The sequence below is a fragment of the Phlebotomus papatasi genome, chromosome 3 (genome assembly GCF_024763615.1).
Source record: "Phlebotomus papatasi isolate M1 chromosome 3, Ppap_2.1, whole genome shotgun sequence".
NCBI classification, from domain to species: Eukaryota; Metazoa; Arthropoda; class Insecta; order Diptera; family Psychodidae; genus Phlebotomus; species Phlebotomus papatasi.
The window spans coordinates 46,428,368-46,446,608 of NC_077224.1; the positions used below are offsets into that span (position 1 = coordinate 46,428,368).

Consider the following 18,241-nt stretch of genomic DNA (forward strand, 5'->3'; position numbering starts at 1 on the left):
GGTGAAAAGGTACGCTTTTATTTTTTCGGAGAAATTAACAAATTAAAATTTGTGAATATGAATGGATTATCCGGTTTTTGGTAAGGGAAAGTGCTCTCCCTTCGAACGTTCATGCCTTCAAATAATGTGAATTTTGTTTTTCGTAAGAAATTTACACTAAATTATCATGGAATTATCAACAATTGGTGATAAGCCAACTAAGATTTAATAGAAATGTGTAAGTCTCTTAGGAAACCTAAAAGAAAATTCACATTATTCGAAGGCATGAACGTTCGAAGGGAGAGTACTTTCCCCTACGATAATTTTGACCACCTGTAGCAGAAACAAAAATGACCAGTTTAACAATTTTATTTTACCAAATATATATATATATATATATTTTTTTTTAAATAAATTTTCGGTAATTTTATAAACTATTTCTTAAATACAACAATTATTTTAAGCTGTTCATAACAGTATAGTTGGCTCATATGGCTATTATTTTTACATATCCTGTATGTAGTTATTAAAGTTATTTAATAGTTTATCCTTAATTAATCAACAATTAGGCTGTGAATCAAATTAAATGGAACTTTTTTCTTATTAGTCTGAATGAGTTTTTCCTTTTTGTAATTTTTTGTTTGTTTTTAGTTACAACACATTTGTGAATATATTTGAAAATTCATAATTCAGTAATTACTTCGCATCTTAAAATTAAAAAAAAAAACATAAGTATAGGAGAGTCGAGGTGTTTAAAACACTTTTTTTTGTGTTTTGACTTTAAGGCATTATTTTCGAAAATTAGAAAATTATTAGGGAATTTTGTATAGCTCTTAGTATACTCACTAATAGACTTTATTATATTAGGTCAAAGGCGGAAGGATGCGACGATACGTTGAAATCCGTGACCTTATTCTGGATGAAATCGCTCATTGCGATCCGGGCGCGGTACTCCTCAAGGAGCCGACAATATCCCCCCTGGTGGCGGAACTGTCAAATCTGACTTGGTAGTTTTGGTAGTGAATAGGGGATGTAAAATTATTCAGAAATCGGTACTAAACCGGTTCATTACCGATGAAGACCGATACATTCGGATTCAGAATTTCAATACCTTTCCAAAAAATCCAAATTTAACCAAATTAGTTGAAAAATGGGCCTTCCAAAGTGGTTGACCTTTGATCTTCAATAATTCAAAATGGCAAATTTTCCGGTCATAGATGTTTCGACGAAATGTTCGCCTAGACTACCTCTAGAACATATACGAAAATCATTGAAAAAGCTTGGGTCAATTTTGATAAAAACCGAAAAAACATTATTTTTAGGGAATATTGGGAATATTAATTATTGAGGATGTAAAATTATTCAAAAATCGGTACTTAACCGGTTAATTACCGATGCAGCCGGGTTCGAAATTTCAATATATTTCCAAAAAAATCAAATTTAACCAAATTGGTTGAAAAATGGGCCTTCCAAAGTGGTTCACCTTTGATCTTCAATAATTCAAAATGGCGAATTTTCCGGTCATAGGTATGTTTGGACGAAATGTTCGCCTGGACTACATCTAAAACATTTTCGAAAATCATTGAAAAAGCTCGGGCCAATTTTAAGAAAAACCAAAAAAAAAAACATAGTTTTGGAGAGAATAGGGCGGGGGAAAATAGTATAGAGATATTGTTTTTACTTGTTTTATTCGGGATCGTCGAAAACTGGAACCCGATATTTCTTACCGTTTAAAAACTATAAGACGATTATATAACTGATCTCTCTTTGAGTCCGAGCAGTAAAATTCACAAATTAGTTGAGGACCTAGTATAATTTGGGTAATTCTTTTACCGCCAAATTTTACAGGCTAAATATTCTCGAAGATCAGCCTGAGTCTAATTGGGGCATTACACTTGAAAGTACTTCTTCGTAGTCTTTTTCTTATGTCCATCTAATACAGTGAAGAAACCCTTAAATTCCAAATTAAAAACAAATCTAAATTACCCTATTTTAACCTATTAATTTGTCAATTTGAACACACATGAATCTTATATTATAAATTCCTTGTAACTTTTCCTAATCATCGAACCTCTAAAAGTGGTTGTTACCTTACTTTAAATGCACTTTTTTGTACTTTATTTAGGACGTCTTTGGTTTAAAATGCCTAGCGACGGTAATGTAATTACTCGGGAGTTTCTGAAATGAAAAACAATTTTAATTTATGCCTTTACAATATTTGAAGAAATTACAAAATTTCAAGTCAAAATTTAATATTAATACTCACATTGTGTCGTGAAATGTTATCATTGGGTTCTTCGTTGGCAGGAACGGTGAGTGTTGGATCACGAATACTGATTGAGAAATACTGCAAATTAACGAAATAAGCCCGTAGCTTAGGGAAAAGTTCTGATGCAAATCCACGGATATGCTTAAGGTCAATCTGTTCCATGTTGGGACAATATCTCATCATACTCTCCACATTGTACTCATCGAATTTTGGTGTTCCAGCAAGAAAAACTTTCCTTAATTGTCTGTTGTTGCTGAAAAATGCATCCCATACTTCCCGGAAATATGCCTTTGTCAGACATTTGTCGTGATTCATGTAGTTAACGGACCAGCTGAAGTCAATTTCCTGGAGTTTGTGGCAATGTGAGAGGGCAAGTAATCCAATGTGGGAGAGATAGCGTGATTGAAAGAAGTCCAGAGAGACAATTTCACGGTTATATTTTGAAATTTGACGGGAAATACGATCCAAATCGTAATTAAAGCCACCAGAGAGTCCAAGATGCCTAAGGGCATTTCCACTTCCTATAAAAATCCTCTCTAGAACATTGTCATGGATTTGTGTGCGATAGAAATCGATCTTCTGCAAGTGATTCACAGCTGAAAATAGAATGTTCTTCTCTTGACTAAAGATTTTTCCATATCCGTGGAGGGAAAATTCTCTTAGTTCACTGCAAACATTTGCCACCACGTGAAAGCAATCTAGAGTAAAGAATGCACATGAATTGATTCGGAGATGGGTTACCTTCTGGCAACATTTCCTTATGAAAAACATAAAAACGGACGGAGTGATAGAGTTGTGCCATCCACACCAAGAAATATCCAATTTCCGTATCTTTGTGGCTCTTTTGCTAATCTTCAGCAAAAATTCATCATTAAGTATGCTCCAGTAAATCTTTAGGTTGACTTCTCGATAGATAATTGGATCAGTTACCAAATTGTAAACTATCTTACTGACGCTGGACAAGTCAAATAGTGTTTTTAGATCCAAATATGAGAAAATCTTTAATTGAAGTTCGTACTGAAAGAAAGAAGTTTTTGTTTAACATAATTTAGTTAGACCCGAAAAATCTATATGCTCTTAAAAAATGTCATTGTCCAAGTGCATAAATAAGTCCTTAATAAGTTATTCATTAAGTACTTAATTAAGGCATTTTTTGGCGACACTAGCGAAATTTGTGCAAATAGTGGAAATTGGAATAGAGGATGAAACAATTTGAAGTTTCAGAAAAACATTGTCACAAAACGTTATTATAATTGCGTAAGGGGAGAAGTTTAATTTAAAATTCTTGTTTGCATTTTGATTTTGTAAGTATAGCTCAAGGTTCTCCTTTTATTCTCAGTAGCTTTTAATCCGGGAACGCTGTTTGGCATTTCCAATAACTAACTACCATATTCTGTTGAATCTTTCTTAAAAAGTGTCTTAATTAGAGAGAGAGTTAAAAAGAGTCTTAATTAAGTATTAGTGAAAATACTTTTCATGTCCTTAATACAAACTCTAAGGACTTCTACAGAGGCCTTAATTAAGTACTTAATTAAGTAGTTGTTAAGGCTTAGTCATGTCATATTAGTTTCACTATTCGCCACAAAGCGCTGACGTTGTCTCATTTTCATATATTTTTTAAGCAGTTGAATATTCTAAACCTCCTTAAAATTAAATCATTGAGCTAAGGACTTATTAACTACTTAATAAGTACTTAATGTGTTAGCCGCCTGGTTTCCGTAGTTCTTGGATACGTTTCTGCATTTTTAGAAATATTTCACCACTAAATTAACTTTTTACTAGGTTATGCATCCTTATTTATTTATTTGAAATGAATATTAAACAGTTAATTCTAGAAAGTTTTCAAAATAGATCGCACAATAATATTTTCAAAGAAAATTTCATGGATCTAAAAAGGTAGACAAAAATGAACCGGAGTAAAGCTCAGTGGTGGATTTTTAGTTGGAAAAGAAGATTTAGAATTAAACATTAAAATATGCCAACCCAAAGCACAAGTTTGCAAGGTCTAAATAAATTATTATTAATATTAAAATACGCTATTTTAAATGAGCTTTAAATGTATAAATACAGATTTCCTACCGTATTCCTTTTAACATTTTTATACTGAATATTATTGTCACAACCAACCCGGTTTTTTACATCCTTGTTTATTTTGCAAAGATAGTATTTTTACGAATTTAAAAGTACTCTTTTCATTTCACATTTTTCAGATTGTACCACATTAAGAAAGGAGTGGAAAAATGCTCTATGCTTTGCGAAATGCTCGAACTCGTGACTAGATCCGATACCTCAAAAGTACTTTCGCAATATTTGCCGTTTTCCCATTTACAACCGATTATAAACCGTTTTATATATTACTCAGGATCGCCTAAAAAAGTTTACGAGTAGTAAAATTGATTTAAGGATCAAAATTAGTAGCCGGTTCAGGACCATTTGGAACCGTTTCAGATTTATCAGAAATTCCAATTTCACTGACGAGTCTTATTACACACAGAAAAAAGGAAAATTCTTAAACAGAAACGCACAGGAGTATAATTTTAAATCTCATACGATGAATGTCAACACCCTAATTCTAAATCAGTGATCATTTAGTTTTGATTAGAATTTGCAAATCTCAAGACATTTTTCATCTTTCAGCTAATGAAAGTTCCCGATCCCTTAGCGTAAGAGGTAAGGATTCTAGACCATTTCACTCGCTCAGAGCTTCTAAACTTCATCGCCTCGGGTATTCACGTTCAATTTAAATTTGCGAATGTCTTATATATATTCTTAAATATAGAGTCATAATTTTTCTGTGTGCAATCTTTGAAAAGATTGCCCGCAATTGCTCACGAGTAATACAATTTATTTTCGGATAAAAATTACTTAACGGTTAAGAATCTGTTCATTACCGGTGCGTGACCAATTGGAATGAGTTCACGCTTATCATGAATTCCAAGACCTTTTTCCAGCGAGTATAAATATGATACTATTCGGAAGAAATGTGCTCCATAGAGCCTTTTGTCGCTAAAACTATTTAAAAATGAAAAAAAAAATCGCACGGCACGTTTTCGTGCAATACTAAAAAACATGGTTTTTGAAAGCGAAGAGGAGGGATGGGGAGAAAATGAGGGGCGTAATAACTATCCTTGGGTCGACTTTTCAAGTGGGGAGGCGGTTCTCCGAAGGTCTCAAGTCTCTATCTCTAACAGCTTGGACTCTAGTGCTGGCACCAACCGGACAAACAGCGTGACGTCAAAAACTGTGAAATTACAGATTTCGAAAACTCTACTAAAATATGACTCCTTAGGTGGTAAGAGTCGAAATACATATATATAACTCATAATCGAGGGATTATACTGCTCTCTCTCTCTCTCTGGAGCCCTCTTTGAGATTGTCGATTCCAAAATGTTTTGTTTTGTTAGACTATAAGTCGAATAAGTCGATTTTTTTTGCAAAAAAAAAGTTTTTTTCGCTTTTCAGGTACTCTTTCACACCCTCTGCCTTCCCTGTGAATATTTTACCAGAAAGTTAATTATTCTCAAAGATATAGGGTTTTTTTTTTTCAAATCTTAAAAATCCTACTTAGCGTATAAAATTTCACCTTGAAATCGCTCTCCTGTAAAGTTAGCCGTTCGCGACTTATATATTCGTGTTATATACTGAGCCGTCGGTATTAAGTAACTAAGTGCACAGAATCATAAAGAATCTCCGTTTGGTAAACTTTTGACAAAAATTATTACAAAATCTTGTTTTCGGAGCACCGTAAACTGATCTAGGCTTTTAGTTAATTTTTGGGTACTTACTGGCAAGTCGAGCAAGTTTATTGAATCCGTGGTGCTCTCTTTTGGTCCAAGATCTTCAAATAAGTATCTGTCTGTATTCGCAAGTTTTAGTGCAGCTTCTAATCCGTCAGTTTCTTCAGTTAGGATGGCTTTCATATTGTGCTTTTCATATTCCGTGTTCAGTAGCGCCAAAATGTGATGCTTTTTGAGTTCGAGTCTTTTGTTGATTGACTTGAGACTACATCCAAGGGCATATTTCTCTCCAAAAACCTCAATTAGGCCAATTTGAGTGTGATTTTTCAATTTAGATTGATTCATATCAACCCTGAGGAATTTTGTTCCAAAGGATATTTTATCTCTCAAACTGATACACAAAATGCGAGATTTTTTCGTATCGCAGGTTGGTGGTTTGCTCCAAACCAAATGCCAACGAAATGTTGTGATATTGTACAGCCATATATTAATCACAGCCCCGGGATTAATCACTTGGTCAATGGTAATTTGTCTGGGAATAACGCAATCATTCAGCTCAATCACAAAGAAATCTTGGACAGGAATAATACTTTCGTCATTTGACGGCAGCTCTGCAAAAGTCGATGGCACATTTTCCCACAAAGTCCCAAATTTTCTCTAGAAAAAAAAGCATGATTATGAAATTACTATTCAATGAACTATTCTTACAAAAATGAATAAACCAACTGGTGAAAAGCAGGTTGATTGCACAGAGGCTGTTCTCGTTGGTTGTCTATCCCAGATAAAAGATGAGTCGAAATCTTTGAAGATTTTCTTGTCGTATTGCCCCTTTATCGAACTGAACACAATTGATTTGGCAAACTGAGCTATATGTTCACCAGTAGGACCACAAGGTGGATTAATTGGCTCCGCAGTCCATGTACTATTTTTATCGTAATTTGTTAAACTAGCTCTAAGAAGCATTTTTGTCTGATAAAAATGTTCTTCTGCTGTACAAGAAATGACAAATGACTGAAAATTTTCCTCGTGGGAAAAATCTGGAGCATGCTCAATAAAGACCTTCCTTAACCCCAATTGCAAGAATCACTTAAAGCCTTTTTTTATTAAATTTATAAATTAAATAAAAGTTATGTAATTAGTATAAAAAATTAAAATTAGAAACCAATATCAATAGGGAAGGATTTTAAAAATGTTCATGAGTAAATCGAAAATCAAAAGACAGTGTGGGATCTTAAACAGTCTCCAAATAAAGCCCCAAATGGTCTCTGTTACATTTAGTTACATTTGATTTCAGAAATACCTAAAACTTTACGAAATACAGAACTTGTTGTTGAATTTGACCGTATGTTACAAGCATTACAAAATTCTTCTTAAATTAATTTTCAATTTCTATTTTATATTATAAAAAATTTAATTATAAAAAAAACAATCTCTGCAGATTTTATCTTATATTAAAAACAACAAAATAATTTTGCAAAACAAATAGAACAAATAGAATCAAACTATCCCTTTTCTCTACTTATAATTTATAAATAATAACTAATTAATGATATAATACATACAGCAATCCATAGATGATTTTGCCTAATTATAGTAGGGAGAAGTGGGGCACCATTGAAATCGGGATTTTTCACCTATTTTTGAATAAAATTGAGCCTTATCGTGATATAACTTATGTGTACAAAGAGATTGAGAAGCTAAATTTTATCACAATAAGGTTCAATTTTATTTAAAAATAGGTGAAAAATGCCAATTTCAAAGGTGCCCCACTTCCCCCTATTTATTTAATTAGGGGAAGGTCGTCTGCCTTCAAACGAAAAATGGAGTTCCAAATTTAAGATTTTTTTCTGAAGAATCCACAAAATGGATTTTATTTTCTACTACACCAAAAAATTCTCTTGTTCATTCAGCGTATATGATTACCTCATTTAGCACTTGCAAGTTCTCAGTTTTTCCTTCTGAGGAAATTAAAAAAGTGATGTCGATTTGTATGAAGGCAGCTGGCATAGTCTGCCTTCAAACGCGACGCAGCTGCCTTTAAATGTTTTTTTTTCACTGAGAATATTGAATCAATAAAACTAAATGGGCTATAAATGATTAGGTTGAAGCCTAACGCACTCACTAAAATTATCACTGCAGTCAAAAGACATTACAAAATAACTTTTCTTCACATTTTTCTGAAGCACTGTTTTGCACATGAAAATTTGGAAGAAAAGGCCATTGAAGTTGAAAATTGTCAACTTGAAACATCCCGGCCGGAGCAAGATAGCAGGTTATAAGTATTTGTATGACTTTTGAGTCAAGAAACACGGTATAGACCTTTTTTTAAAACTTCTCTATTTCCTCCTGTACGACGTTTCGGAGATTGGTTGTCTCCTTCCTCAGGTATGGGTAGGTATGGGGAAGCTTTTATCAGGTTTCTGGGGAATTACTCTGACAATTACATACACTTGGACTTCACAAGACACTTTCTGGGACGATGTCACCATTTGGACGGTTTGACGCAGAAACAGAAAAAAAGGTCTATACCGTGTTTCTTGACTCAAAATTATCCACAAAAGACCGAGAATACAATTTATTTGTATGACGTTCGTCAGAGAAAAGTAGGAGTTCGATTTCACATGTTTTGATGTATGGAAAGATAGGATTTAAAGGCACACGACATTAGCATTTAAAGGCCGCTGCAGGGTGATATTTGCAAATTTTTGCCACCCACAAAAATTGTGTCATCTGAACCAAAATGTATTAACAGAAATATTAAGCCTGATTAACCTTCTATGTGTCACAATGGAAGATTTATTTGTAAAATGATTTTTACTATGAAAAATCACATGATTTGTGGAACATCAAAATTACAGTTTAGAGCTCATTTTAATTTTTTTTGATCTAGCATCTAGGAAATAGGAGCTAGGCTCTCCATTTTTTGATGATTTGTGAGGATGATGGATAGCTACCTAATAGTTAATAGAATATAATTTATGCTTTTGATAACAACGAAAAAATCGCAACATTTGAAGGCTGCTGCATTTAAAGGCAGACGACTTTCCCCTACCATTCTAGAATTGTTAATTATTAAAATTCCACTTTTTCAAGATAATGATCTAATACAGAGGTGTGCAAGAACCGTTGAAACCGAATAAACGTCAAAATAAGTTTATTGTGGTAGCGTTTTGACCATTGACGTACATGTTTCCTTTGACGTTTATCCGGTTTTAACGGTTCTTGCACTCCTTTGATCTAATAGATAAATGGACCTTTCATAAACAAAAAAAATGACGATTTTCGTTAGGTTTTTATTCTTTGATAAATGAATTTCAAAGTATTTTTGGACTTATTAAGTCTTAATAAGCTTTATTAAAAAGGAATAAATATTGCGAGAAATAGGGTAAAAAAACAGAACAGGTAACATATTTTACATAAAATTAAGAATTGTAAAAATTGAATAAAAGGAAAGCATTGGGAAGTGCAAAGCGTGATTGGTCACGAATTCCATAAAATTGCATATTTTCTTACCAAATTTTTTTGCTTCGTTCCAGTAGGGGGAAGTGGGGCACCTTTGAAATTGAGAATATCCTCCTTTGCTTAAGTGGAACTGAGCCATAGCATAATGTAATTTAGCTTCTTAATCTGTTTGAGCAGCTAAATTATATCACGATAAGGCTCAATTTTATTTAAAAACAGGTAAAAAATCTCAATTTCAAAAGTACCCCTTTTTCAAAGGTGCCCCACTTCCCCCTATGAGCTCTTGTAAAAGAAAATATTTGATTTTTTGACTTCAAATGAACCTACTCTGAAATATTGTTTTACCGCACAGTCAATGGCCAATATCAGTTTTATATTCACTATCAGTGATATAAGTATATCAGTGTATCAGTATCAGCTGTTGTAGCAATACTTTTCTGATGATATCCATGTTTTATCATATACATGGTTTTATGTCATTTATTAGAATGACAACATTAGAAGAGTAAAATTTTGGAGTTCAGAAAATTAAGTGCTACACATTGTTTTAATGGTTTTAATGAAAAGTTAAACATCTTGCTCCTGAACATCTGAGGACCATAAAATTTATATCAGCATTAAGAACGACAACTACAGTAGACTCTCGCAAATTCGGCTCTTTTAAGATCGGGCTACTTTTTAATTCGGGCAGCGGTTACATTTGAAAAAAGTTTGTTGTCATTTTTCAAGTTTGATTATGATTATCAGATGAATCTAATATGCTCAAATTTGGCATGGTTTGTCTTAGTTTTGATGTGATTTTGCATTATTGAGGGATTTTCATGCAATTTACGTTATATATGAGTGTGTAGTGTAAACTCAATATCTATATGCACATGAATAAAAAATCGTTGCATTTCAAAAAGTTTGTCGCCCGAATTTCTGTCTAATTCGGCTGGCATTTCGGTCCCATATGCCCGAATTTGAGAGAGTCTCCTGTATCTTGGCGATTTCAAGTAAACTTATGTTCAATTAGTATGAAATGAAACTTTTGAAATAATAATAATTTTAATGAATAATGCAAAATCAGCAGAACATAAAATAGATTAACTAGGATGTCTCACAAGCAAATTATTTTTAACATGCATTATTAGTTTTTCTTATACTTTGATGGAGTTTTTAGTCTTATGTCCTGTATACAAGTAAAGCTTAAAGATTTAAGTTTAAGTGCGAAAATTGAAAGCTTCCTAGTCTGAACCAAAAGCTAATGACCCATTTTTAAGGTGATCTTCTAATTTTCATTATTTAAAGGTTTCAAATTTAAATTGTCTTTATGACCAACTTAAAAAAATTTAAAGGCAAAGAAATTTGATATTGCCACTTCAGCTAGGAGAAACTGGGGTAGTCAACACTTTGGAGAGGTGCGAAATTGACTTGATTTTCAAGGAATATACAGTGTATTGTTGAAAAATGTTGCATAGCTCATGTTCTACCCTTGGGTATAAGCTGTACATCAAGGCTAATCAAGATGCTGAAGAACAACTAAATTTTCCAGGAAAAAAATTGTGTCACTGTGAATTTTGTACTTTTCACAAAATTCCCAGGATAGATGTGCACACTTGGTTGAGCAGAGATAATCAACCCCCTTTCACTCTTAAAAGCATTTTTAAAAAAATTGCATTGCTTTTATTAAGCAAATAATAGAAGATGGAATACATCCGGTTTTCTGACAACTTATGAATTCTTTAAAAAAAATCTAATCTTAATTTTTGTAGTTAAATGTATGTAAATTATCCTAAAGATAATAATTCAAGTTATTATTTCATTTTATTTAAATATTGTTTTTTGTATGACGGTTTTTGGATCTGGAGACCAAAGAATCCTAGATATTAATTTCTGGTCTTCGATTACCCCCATATAAGTGAACATTGCTTTGAAATGGATTTTTTACATTTTCTTTCCACACCTTCCAGCCCCTCCAAAATCACATTTTTAGTTTATCTCAAAATTATGCCTAACGATTTCACTCATTTTCGCATATGTTGTTTAACCAAGTGGAGGTATTTTGTAACACTCTGTCAATGTCATATAATAAAATTCGTTAGGATTTCAGGAGAGCTTTTTATAAAAGTGATTCTGTAACCGTGATATTGCCATGTGACATTGTCAGAAGTCACATATTTGATATTTCTAACAGTATTAGCAAAAAGAGATGGCAAAGCGTCAAAGCTTTGCGAAGTGCTCGAACTCACGAGAAAGAACTATCCGTGTAGGGGAAAGTGGCCTACCTTTGAATGCGGCAGCCTTTTGAATATTTCACTTTTTCTCTTATTTTTTAAAGCAAAAACTCTATTCTCTAAACTATAATTAATACAACTATTTTCTCTTAACTTCGAATAAAAAAATAGAATTTTTTGCTTTGCAAAATATGAGAAAAAATAAATTTTCAAAGACAGATCACTTTCCCCGATTAATTTTCCGCATTTTTTGTGGGTACATACCGCTTTACTACCAATTAAAGTGATTGATAAATTAAAAAAAAATCATTCCAAAATAAGATATTGCTTAAGAATAGTAGGTTTTAGAATATTTTAGCATAACTAACAAGCTTTCGAACAAATAAAAAATAAATCCGAGAACGGTAAATCATTTATGGGTACATCCACTCATGACCGATTGTGATCGATGCAGTCGGTTTTAGAAATTTCAAGATCTTTCAATAAAAATCCTATGTTTGAAATGGTTTTCGAACATAGGTGTACAGTACAAGGACGAAATATTCGCCTCGCCTACCTCAAAAACATATTCGAAAATGAAAGAAATCGTAGGAGTAGTTTTCGAAATAAGCCAAAAAAGCATGGTTTTGGAGGGGGAGGACAGAAAAAGACTGCCCTAGATAATGTTGAGTTATAGGGGGGTGTCGTTGAAGATTGGAAGTCGATATCTCTTACCGTTTGACCTCTAGCCGTGTGACAATCTTTCGAACAAATGAAAAATATTTTTGAAAAATTTTTGAGAAAGATACATCTATTACGGGTACTATACCGACTCATGATCGATTAAGTCCCATACAGTCGGATTGGAAATTTCAAGATCTCCCAAAAAGATCTAAATTTAAGCAAGTCCGTTGATTAAAATAGGCCCTCCAAAATGGTTATACTTTGATCTTCGAAAATTCGATATCGAAATGGTTGTAGAACATAGGTGTACAAAAACAAAATATTCGCCTTAATTACCTCTAAAACTTATTCGAAAATGTGAAAATAAATTATATAAAAAAAGGAAATTCTCACAAAAAATTTTTATACATAAATTTTTAAGTTTTTCTTTATTTCAGAATTAAAGGATTAGAAGATGAGATAGTAAAAAAATAATGAATTATCTTTATTTTACTGAATATTGTTACTTTTGCGTCTTTGGTTTTTTAGCGTTAATTCTTATCATAATTAAACTGTTCTGGCTCTTTCGCATAGAATTACCATTTTGGGACTTGTCAAATCCATTTTTCGCAAATGATTTTATCCTTAATTGTTTTTAAATGAATTATTATAGTGCAGGCCATATGAATAGAAATAGATTTATTAGTGAAGAACTAACTGGACAGAGCATCTTGACCTGATTCCTTATTGGGTAAGTTCTAGATAACTTCTTTACTTTCGTGTACATTCTCTTATTAAATTAAAGGACTTTAATTGTCTCGCACTCACAATTTAATCTTCCAATCCAAAGTTGCGTAGAAGTATAAGGTGCACCTTAAAGCTGTTTTGTTTATTACATTTTATTAAAAAAAAAAAATTGAAAACTGCGGCATAGGTTATTCATTTCTAAAAGAAAGGCCACAATTTAAAGGTTAAATTTAAATAAAGAGATGCAAATAAATTTATTTTATGAGAAAGCACAGTTTTTGAGAGGATTTATCAGTTGAGAGATTTAAGAGTCAATGATAAGAATTAATTAATAAGAATATAAATCAACAAAAACCTGTAAAACCATGATGAATGGTGCATTAACTTAGTTACAGAACAGAACTTAGTGGTTTTATAAGTCAAATTATTAAATGAATTTCTGTTTTAGCTCCAGTGTCGTTTATTAGCGGTATATTGTCACACGTTTTACCAGGTGATGAAGTTTCATTTTTCATTTAACAACCCACCAACCACTGTAGGAATATACGATATTTTAGTACGAAATAAAATTATACTATGTGAGGCGAAGATGGTCTGAACACCAATAGGCATTCATATCTTGGACATTTAATATATTTTGCACAACATGTATGAGGTGCAGTTATATACAGAAATTTTAATTTAATATTTGTGATTCACCTCTGGTTGCCATTTGTGTAAAAACTTTCATTTGTGCTTTCCTTGTATAAGAGAACATTTTTACAAGGGCATGAGGACATCAATTCGGTAGCAGGTGTCCTCGATGCGGTTTCCTCTTAAACTTGTAACAAAAGAGAATGAATAAAAATCTGCATCAATTTGCCTTTATCAATTTTTGATGAGGAAAAATATGCGTACGAGAGGACACAATTTGAAAATTGTGTAAAAAGTGCCCCCAGGATGTCCCGTAGTTGGAACTGGTGGGGTGGATGATAAAGTGACGTACGGCTGAGGGGTATGAGTGAAGCTTTAATGCTCTTCACGCGGAAATGGGAGACTTTTTCTTCCTACACTTCCGGGTGGAGGCTACGGTGTTAAATCAGAGAAGAGTAAAAATAATACAAACGACTGTACATCTTTTTCGTTTTCTCATTTTAAAATTAAATTATATTACCTCACCGTATATTTGCTTCCCATTTTATTATTCAATTTATTTCTCTGACAGTACCTTCCCACAAAGCTTATACCCCTCCAGTTACTTTTCCTCGCACCCACATCCCTCCCATTCAAGGCATTCCATCTGCCTGTATGGACCATAAATGGATCTCTTGACTGAAATGGAATGGGAAATTGTAAAAGTTTTAATTCGTAAAATAAATACTTCCCCTCATGCGTATCACGGTTCACACATGGATAAATTCCACATGGACTATTCCTCACGCACGATCCACGACATTATGTCGGGGAGTGAGTGCTTTATTTCGCAATATGTTTATGGTAAAATCTGTACTAAAGATAATAATAATTAAAGGAGACAGAGCGGCCTAATTTGTACCACCGTGAAGTGGTAATGAGGTGTAATTAGTAATAAAATTAATAAGCGTGTCGCTTATTTATCCTGATATGGCCTTGGAGAATGGGTGAAGTGAGTCGCACACATTACTTGCTGGAGATGATGCAAACATCTTATAGACTTAATATCTCATCAAATATGAGGAGAATTTAATAAAGTATGCGAAACAATAAAATCATACACATATCATGTAAATTGTGGTAGAAAATTTAACACACTAATCACACCTCAGCATCAAAGTCTAAACAAACAGTCAGTAGCGAATTCAGGAGGGAAAAACGGAAAACTGCCTGGGAGTCAAAATCGAAGATGGGTAAATAAATTTAAAGCAAGGGGTAACTCGTATTGAGAAACCCTCGTCAATTGTCCGAGAAACGCTTCGCGAAATCCGAGAAACCCACTTTTTGCATCGCGAAACCCGAGAAACCCAAAAATTGCATCGCGAAACCCGAGAAACCCAGTGTCTGCATCGCGAAACCCGAGAAACCCAAGGATTGCATCGCGAAACCCGAGAAACCCAAGGATTGCATCGCGAAACCCGAGAAACCCACGAATTGCATCGCGAAACCCGAGAAAACCAAGGATTGCATCGCGAAACCCGAGAAACCCACGAATTGCATCGCGAAACCCGAGAAAACCAAGGATTGCATCGCGAAACCCGAGAAACCCAAGAATTGCATCGCGAAACCCGAGAAACCCAAAAATTGTATCGCGAAACCCGAGAAGCCCACTTTTTGCATCGCGAAACCCGAGAAACCCAAGGATTGCATCGCGAAACCCGAGAAACCCAAAAATTCCATCGCGAAACCCGAGAAACCCAATTTCTGCATCGCGAAACCCGAGAAACCAGAAACCCTTGTCAGAAAAAATGGAAATGAGTTACCCCTTGATTTAAAGTCTCAAATTGCGACTTTGATTTATTTGGGTATGACCTTGGGATAAATGGTCTTTAAAGCAACAAGTTAATCAAAATCGACAAAGAATTTCGAGTTCGCCCGCCTAAATTGCAAAACGTCCAAGGTTTGCGCTATACTCAAACTAATATTCCAAACTTTTGGCAATGTATATTATGATTACGTATTTCCACAAAATTGTTCCTCATCTTGTAATTTTTTATGCTAACATATTCGCAACCAGTTTAAAGCACTTCAGATTACCCTTAAATTTGTTTAATTTTTAAACAAATTCAACTGGTTCAGACTTTCAGAAAATTCGAGGGTCTTTTTAACATTAAACCTACCAAGATCGGTCAAATTGACCGGTTTAAAAACCTTTTAAAATTAACACATATTTACAGTAGACTCTCGCTCAATCGGGCGAAAAATTTTGTTGAAAATTTTCACGTTTAATTATGAAGCTAATTTGTTCAAATTCTCTGTAGTTCTTTCTATTTTATCGTGATTCTGTATAATTGAGCGCTTTTTGTGGAATTTACAAAGGCTTTGACACCCAAATCTATCGATAAACCGGATGACATTTTGCCCCAAATGCCTAATTGAGAGAGAGTCTACTGTAAATGGTACAATGTCGCTATAAAACTCTTTGAATTTCTTAAAATATGCGTGTAATCTATTTTTCAGTGTATAAATTTTAGTTTTATCCTCTTTTCCAAGAAAAAGAACCATGGGCAAAAATGTATGGGAATTGGTCTATCTAGGCGCATTTTATAGGTAATTATAAAGGATGAAAAATTGCTAAGACTCAGGATGATATCCACTGAGAGTTCTTGTACGAACGCCTTTATACTTAAAAAAAACTATTTTGACATAAGAATTACTCAAGATTGGCTTAACCGATTATGATTAAATTCGGTATTTGGTCAGTGTGTGACTTAAGATATTTATCCAAAATGTGGACTTTTTTCATTTATAACTTTACTCTGAGAAGAAGTAGAAACCTGAAACTTGGCATGAGATCAAAGTTTATGAAAGGCTTTTTAACCATGTATATAGGCTATTCCGTTCTTCACTCCATCTTGTAGCCCCCATACAAAATAATGCCTTTTTCCACTATAACTCCTCATGGATATATACGTTTCCCCTATCACTCCTTCCAGCAGTCCCTATACAAAATGAATGTAATTCCTCTCTGAGGAAAGGTAGAAAGCTGAAACTTGGCATTGAAACAAGGTTTATGAAAGGCTATTCAAAATCTGATTACGATTTTAAAAGAAAATAAATCACAGTTACAGTGCCCGCTTTGTAATCCGGTTGATTGGGAGACAATATGACAGATGTCCGCTTCGTCCGGATGGATTTTTTGAATTTGTTCAACGTCTCGAAAATATAATACAAGATTTTTTTTGTAGAATTATTATAAAAGTTTCAAAGAAGATTAAAAATACATTATTAGTGAATTCTATGCTATATTATACTTCATTTATTAAACAAAAACATCACAGGATAATTCATTTTCATTGCTGAACACACATTCATACATGACCTCAAAATTATTTTAAATGTAACCGTCGATAACTCGTCCGGATTACGCCGATCCGAATTAGAAAGCGTGCACTGTACTAAAATAAGTCAAAATATTTAATGATTCTAATAATGTAATGAGGCCATATCTCTCTATAACACATTACAAATATCATACATACATATTATAAGACCATTAAAATCAGTTGAGAATCATCTTTTATGTGCCCGCCTAAGCTAACCAATAAAATCTATCCGTAAACGAGAGAAATCGACCTATAAGTAGATTTGAAAAATTAAACTTAACTCTCGGAATACCTATTTCACTATTTAATCTATTCCATGTCCAAACTGTACATTCAATTCATTTTTTTTCCCAAGGAGCTTTTGAAATCTTCTAAAGATGGTTAGTTAGGGGAATGTAGGCATGGTTCGCATATGGTAAACCTTCAAACGATACGAATTTTCTCTCTGTTTTACAAAGAGCTAGTTTGTCATTTCTTAGCCATAAGATAAAAAATTATTAACTTCATGAGGCGAGATGAGAAATGGTAAACCAGCTCTTTACAAAGAAAGAGAAAATTCGCATCGTTTGACGATTCACTGTGTGCGAACCATGCCTACATTCCCTTACCCACTTTCCTAAATCAATTTTTTATTTCGGAATTGTTTGTTAGATTTATCAATCATTTTAATCGGTAATTAAGCAGTATGTACCCAAAAAGCATGCGAAAAGTTAATACACGGATAGCTCTTTCTCGTAAGTTCGAGCACTATACAAAGCTGGGACGCTTTGCCATTTGTTTTATTGTATTGTAGATGAAGACAGTATAATTTTAGTCTATATAGCATAAACAAATATTGTATACTCAATCGATCAAGTGGTAGAGTACTCGCTCTATGAGACAAGGATCCCGTGTACAAAGTTCTTTGTGGTCACCAGGAATTTTTCTGGCATCACAGTTGTTTGAAGAGACACTGGTCTTGCGACTTAAAGTCCCATAAGTAATGGATGTACCGAAAATAACGATTTCCGTAGATGTGGATGGCTTTTCCAACTTGCTATTCGTAAGCTTTTGTTTAATTCTAGCATCTGAGAATGATTTTCACCAGTCCGATCTAACATGTTCGATTGGTCGAAGACCATTCTCAAATGCAAGAATTAAAGAAAAGCTTACGAATAACGTGAGGGAGGTGGGCAAAGTCACCCTCATCTC

At 33.5% G+C, this 18,241-nt stretch overlaps 1 protein-coding gene across 1 annotated transcript; it reads right to left on the reverse strand.

Annotated features, from left to right (window-relative positions):
- Positions 1–408: 408 nt before the first annotated feature.
- LOC129808005 (F-box/LRR-repeat protein 4-like) lies at positions 409–7,002 on the reverse strand. The gene is made up of 4 exons (XM_055857638.1): positions 6,712–7,002; positions 6,034–6,642; positions 2,246–3,265; positions 409–2,157 (listed from the first exon to the last, which is right to left on the reverse strand). Exons 1-4 carry the CDS (start codon positions 6,946–6,948, stop codon positions 2,101–2,103), a joined length of 1,923 nt encoding a protein of 640 aa, XP_055713613.1. The 5' UTR covers positions 6,949–7,002; the 3' UTR covers positions 409–2,100.
- Between the last annotated feature and the right edge of the window lie 11,239 nt (positions 7,003–18,241).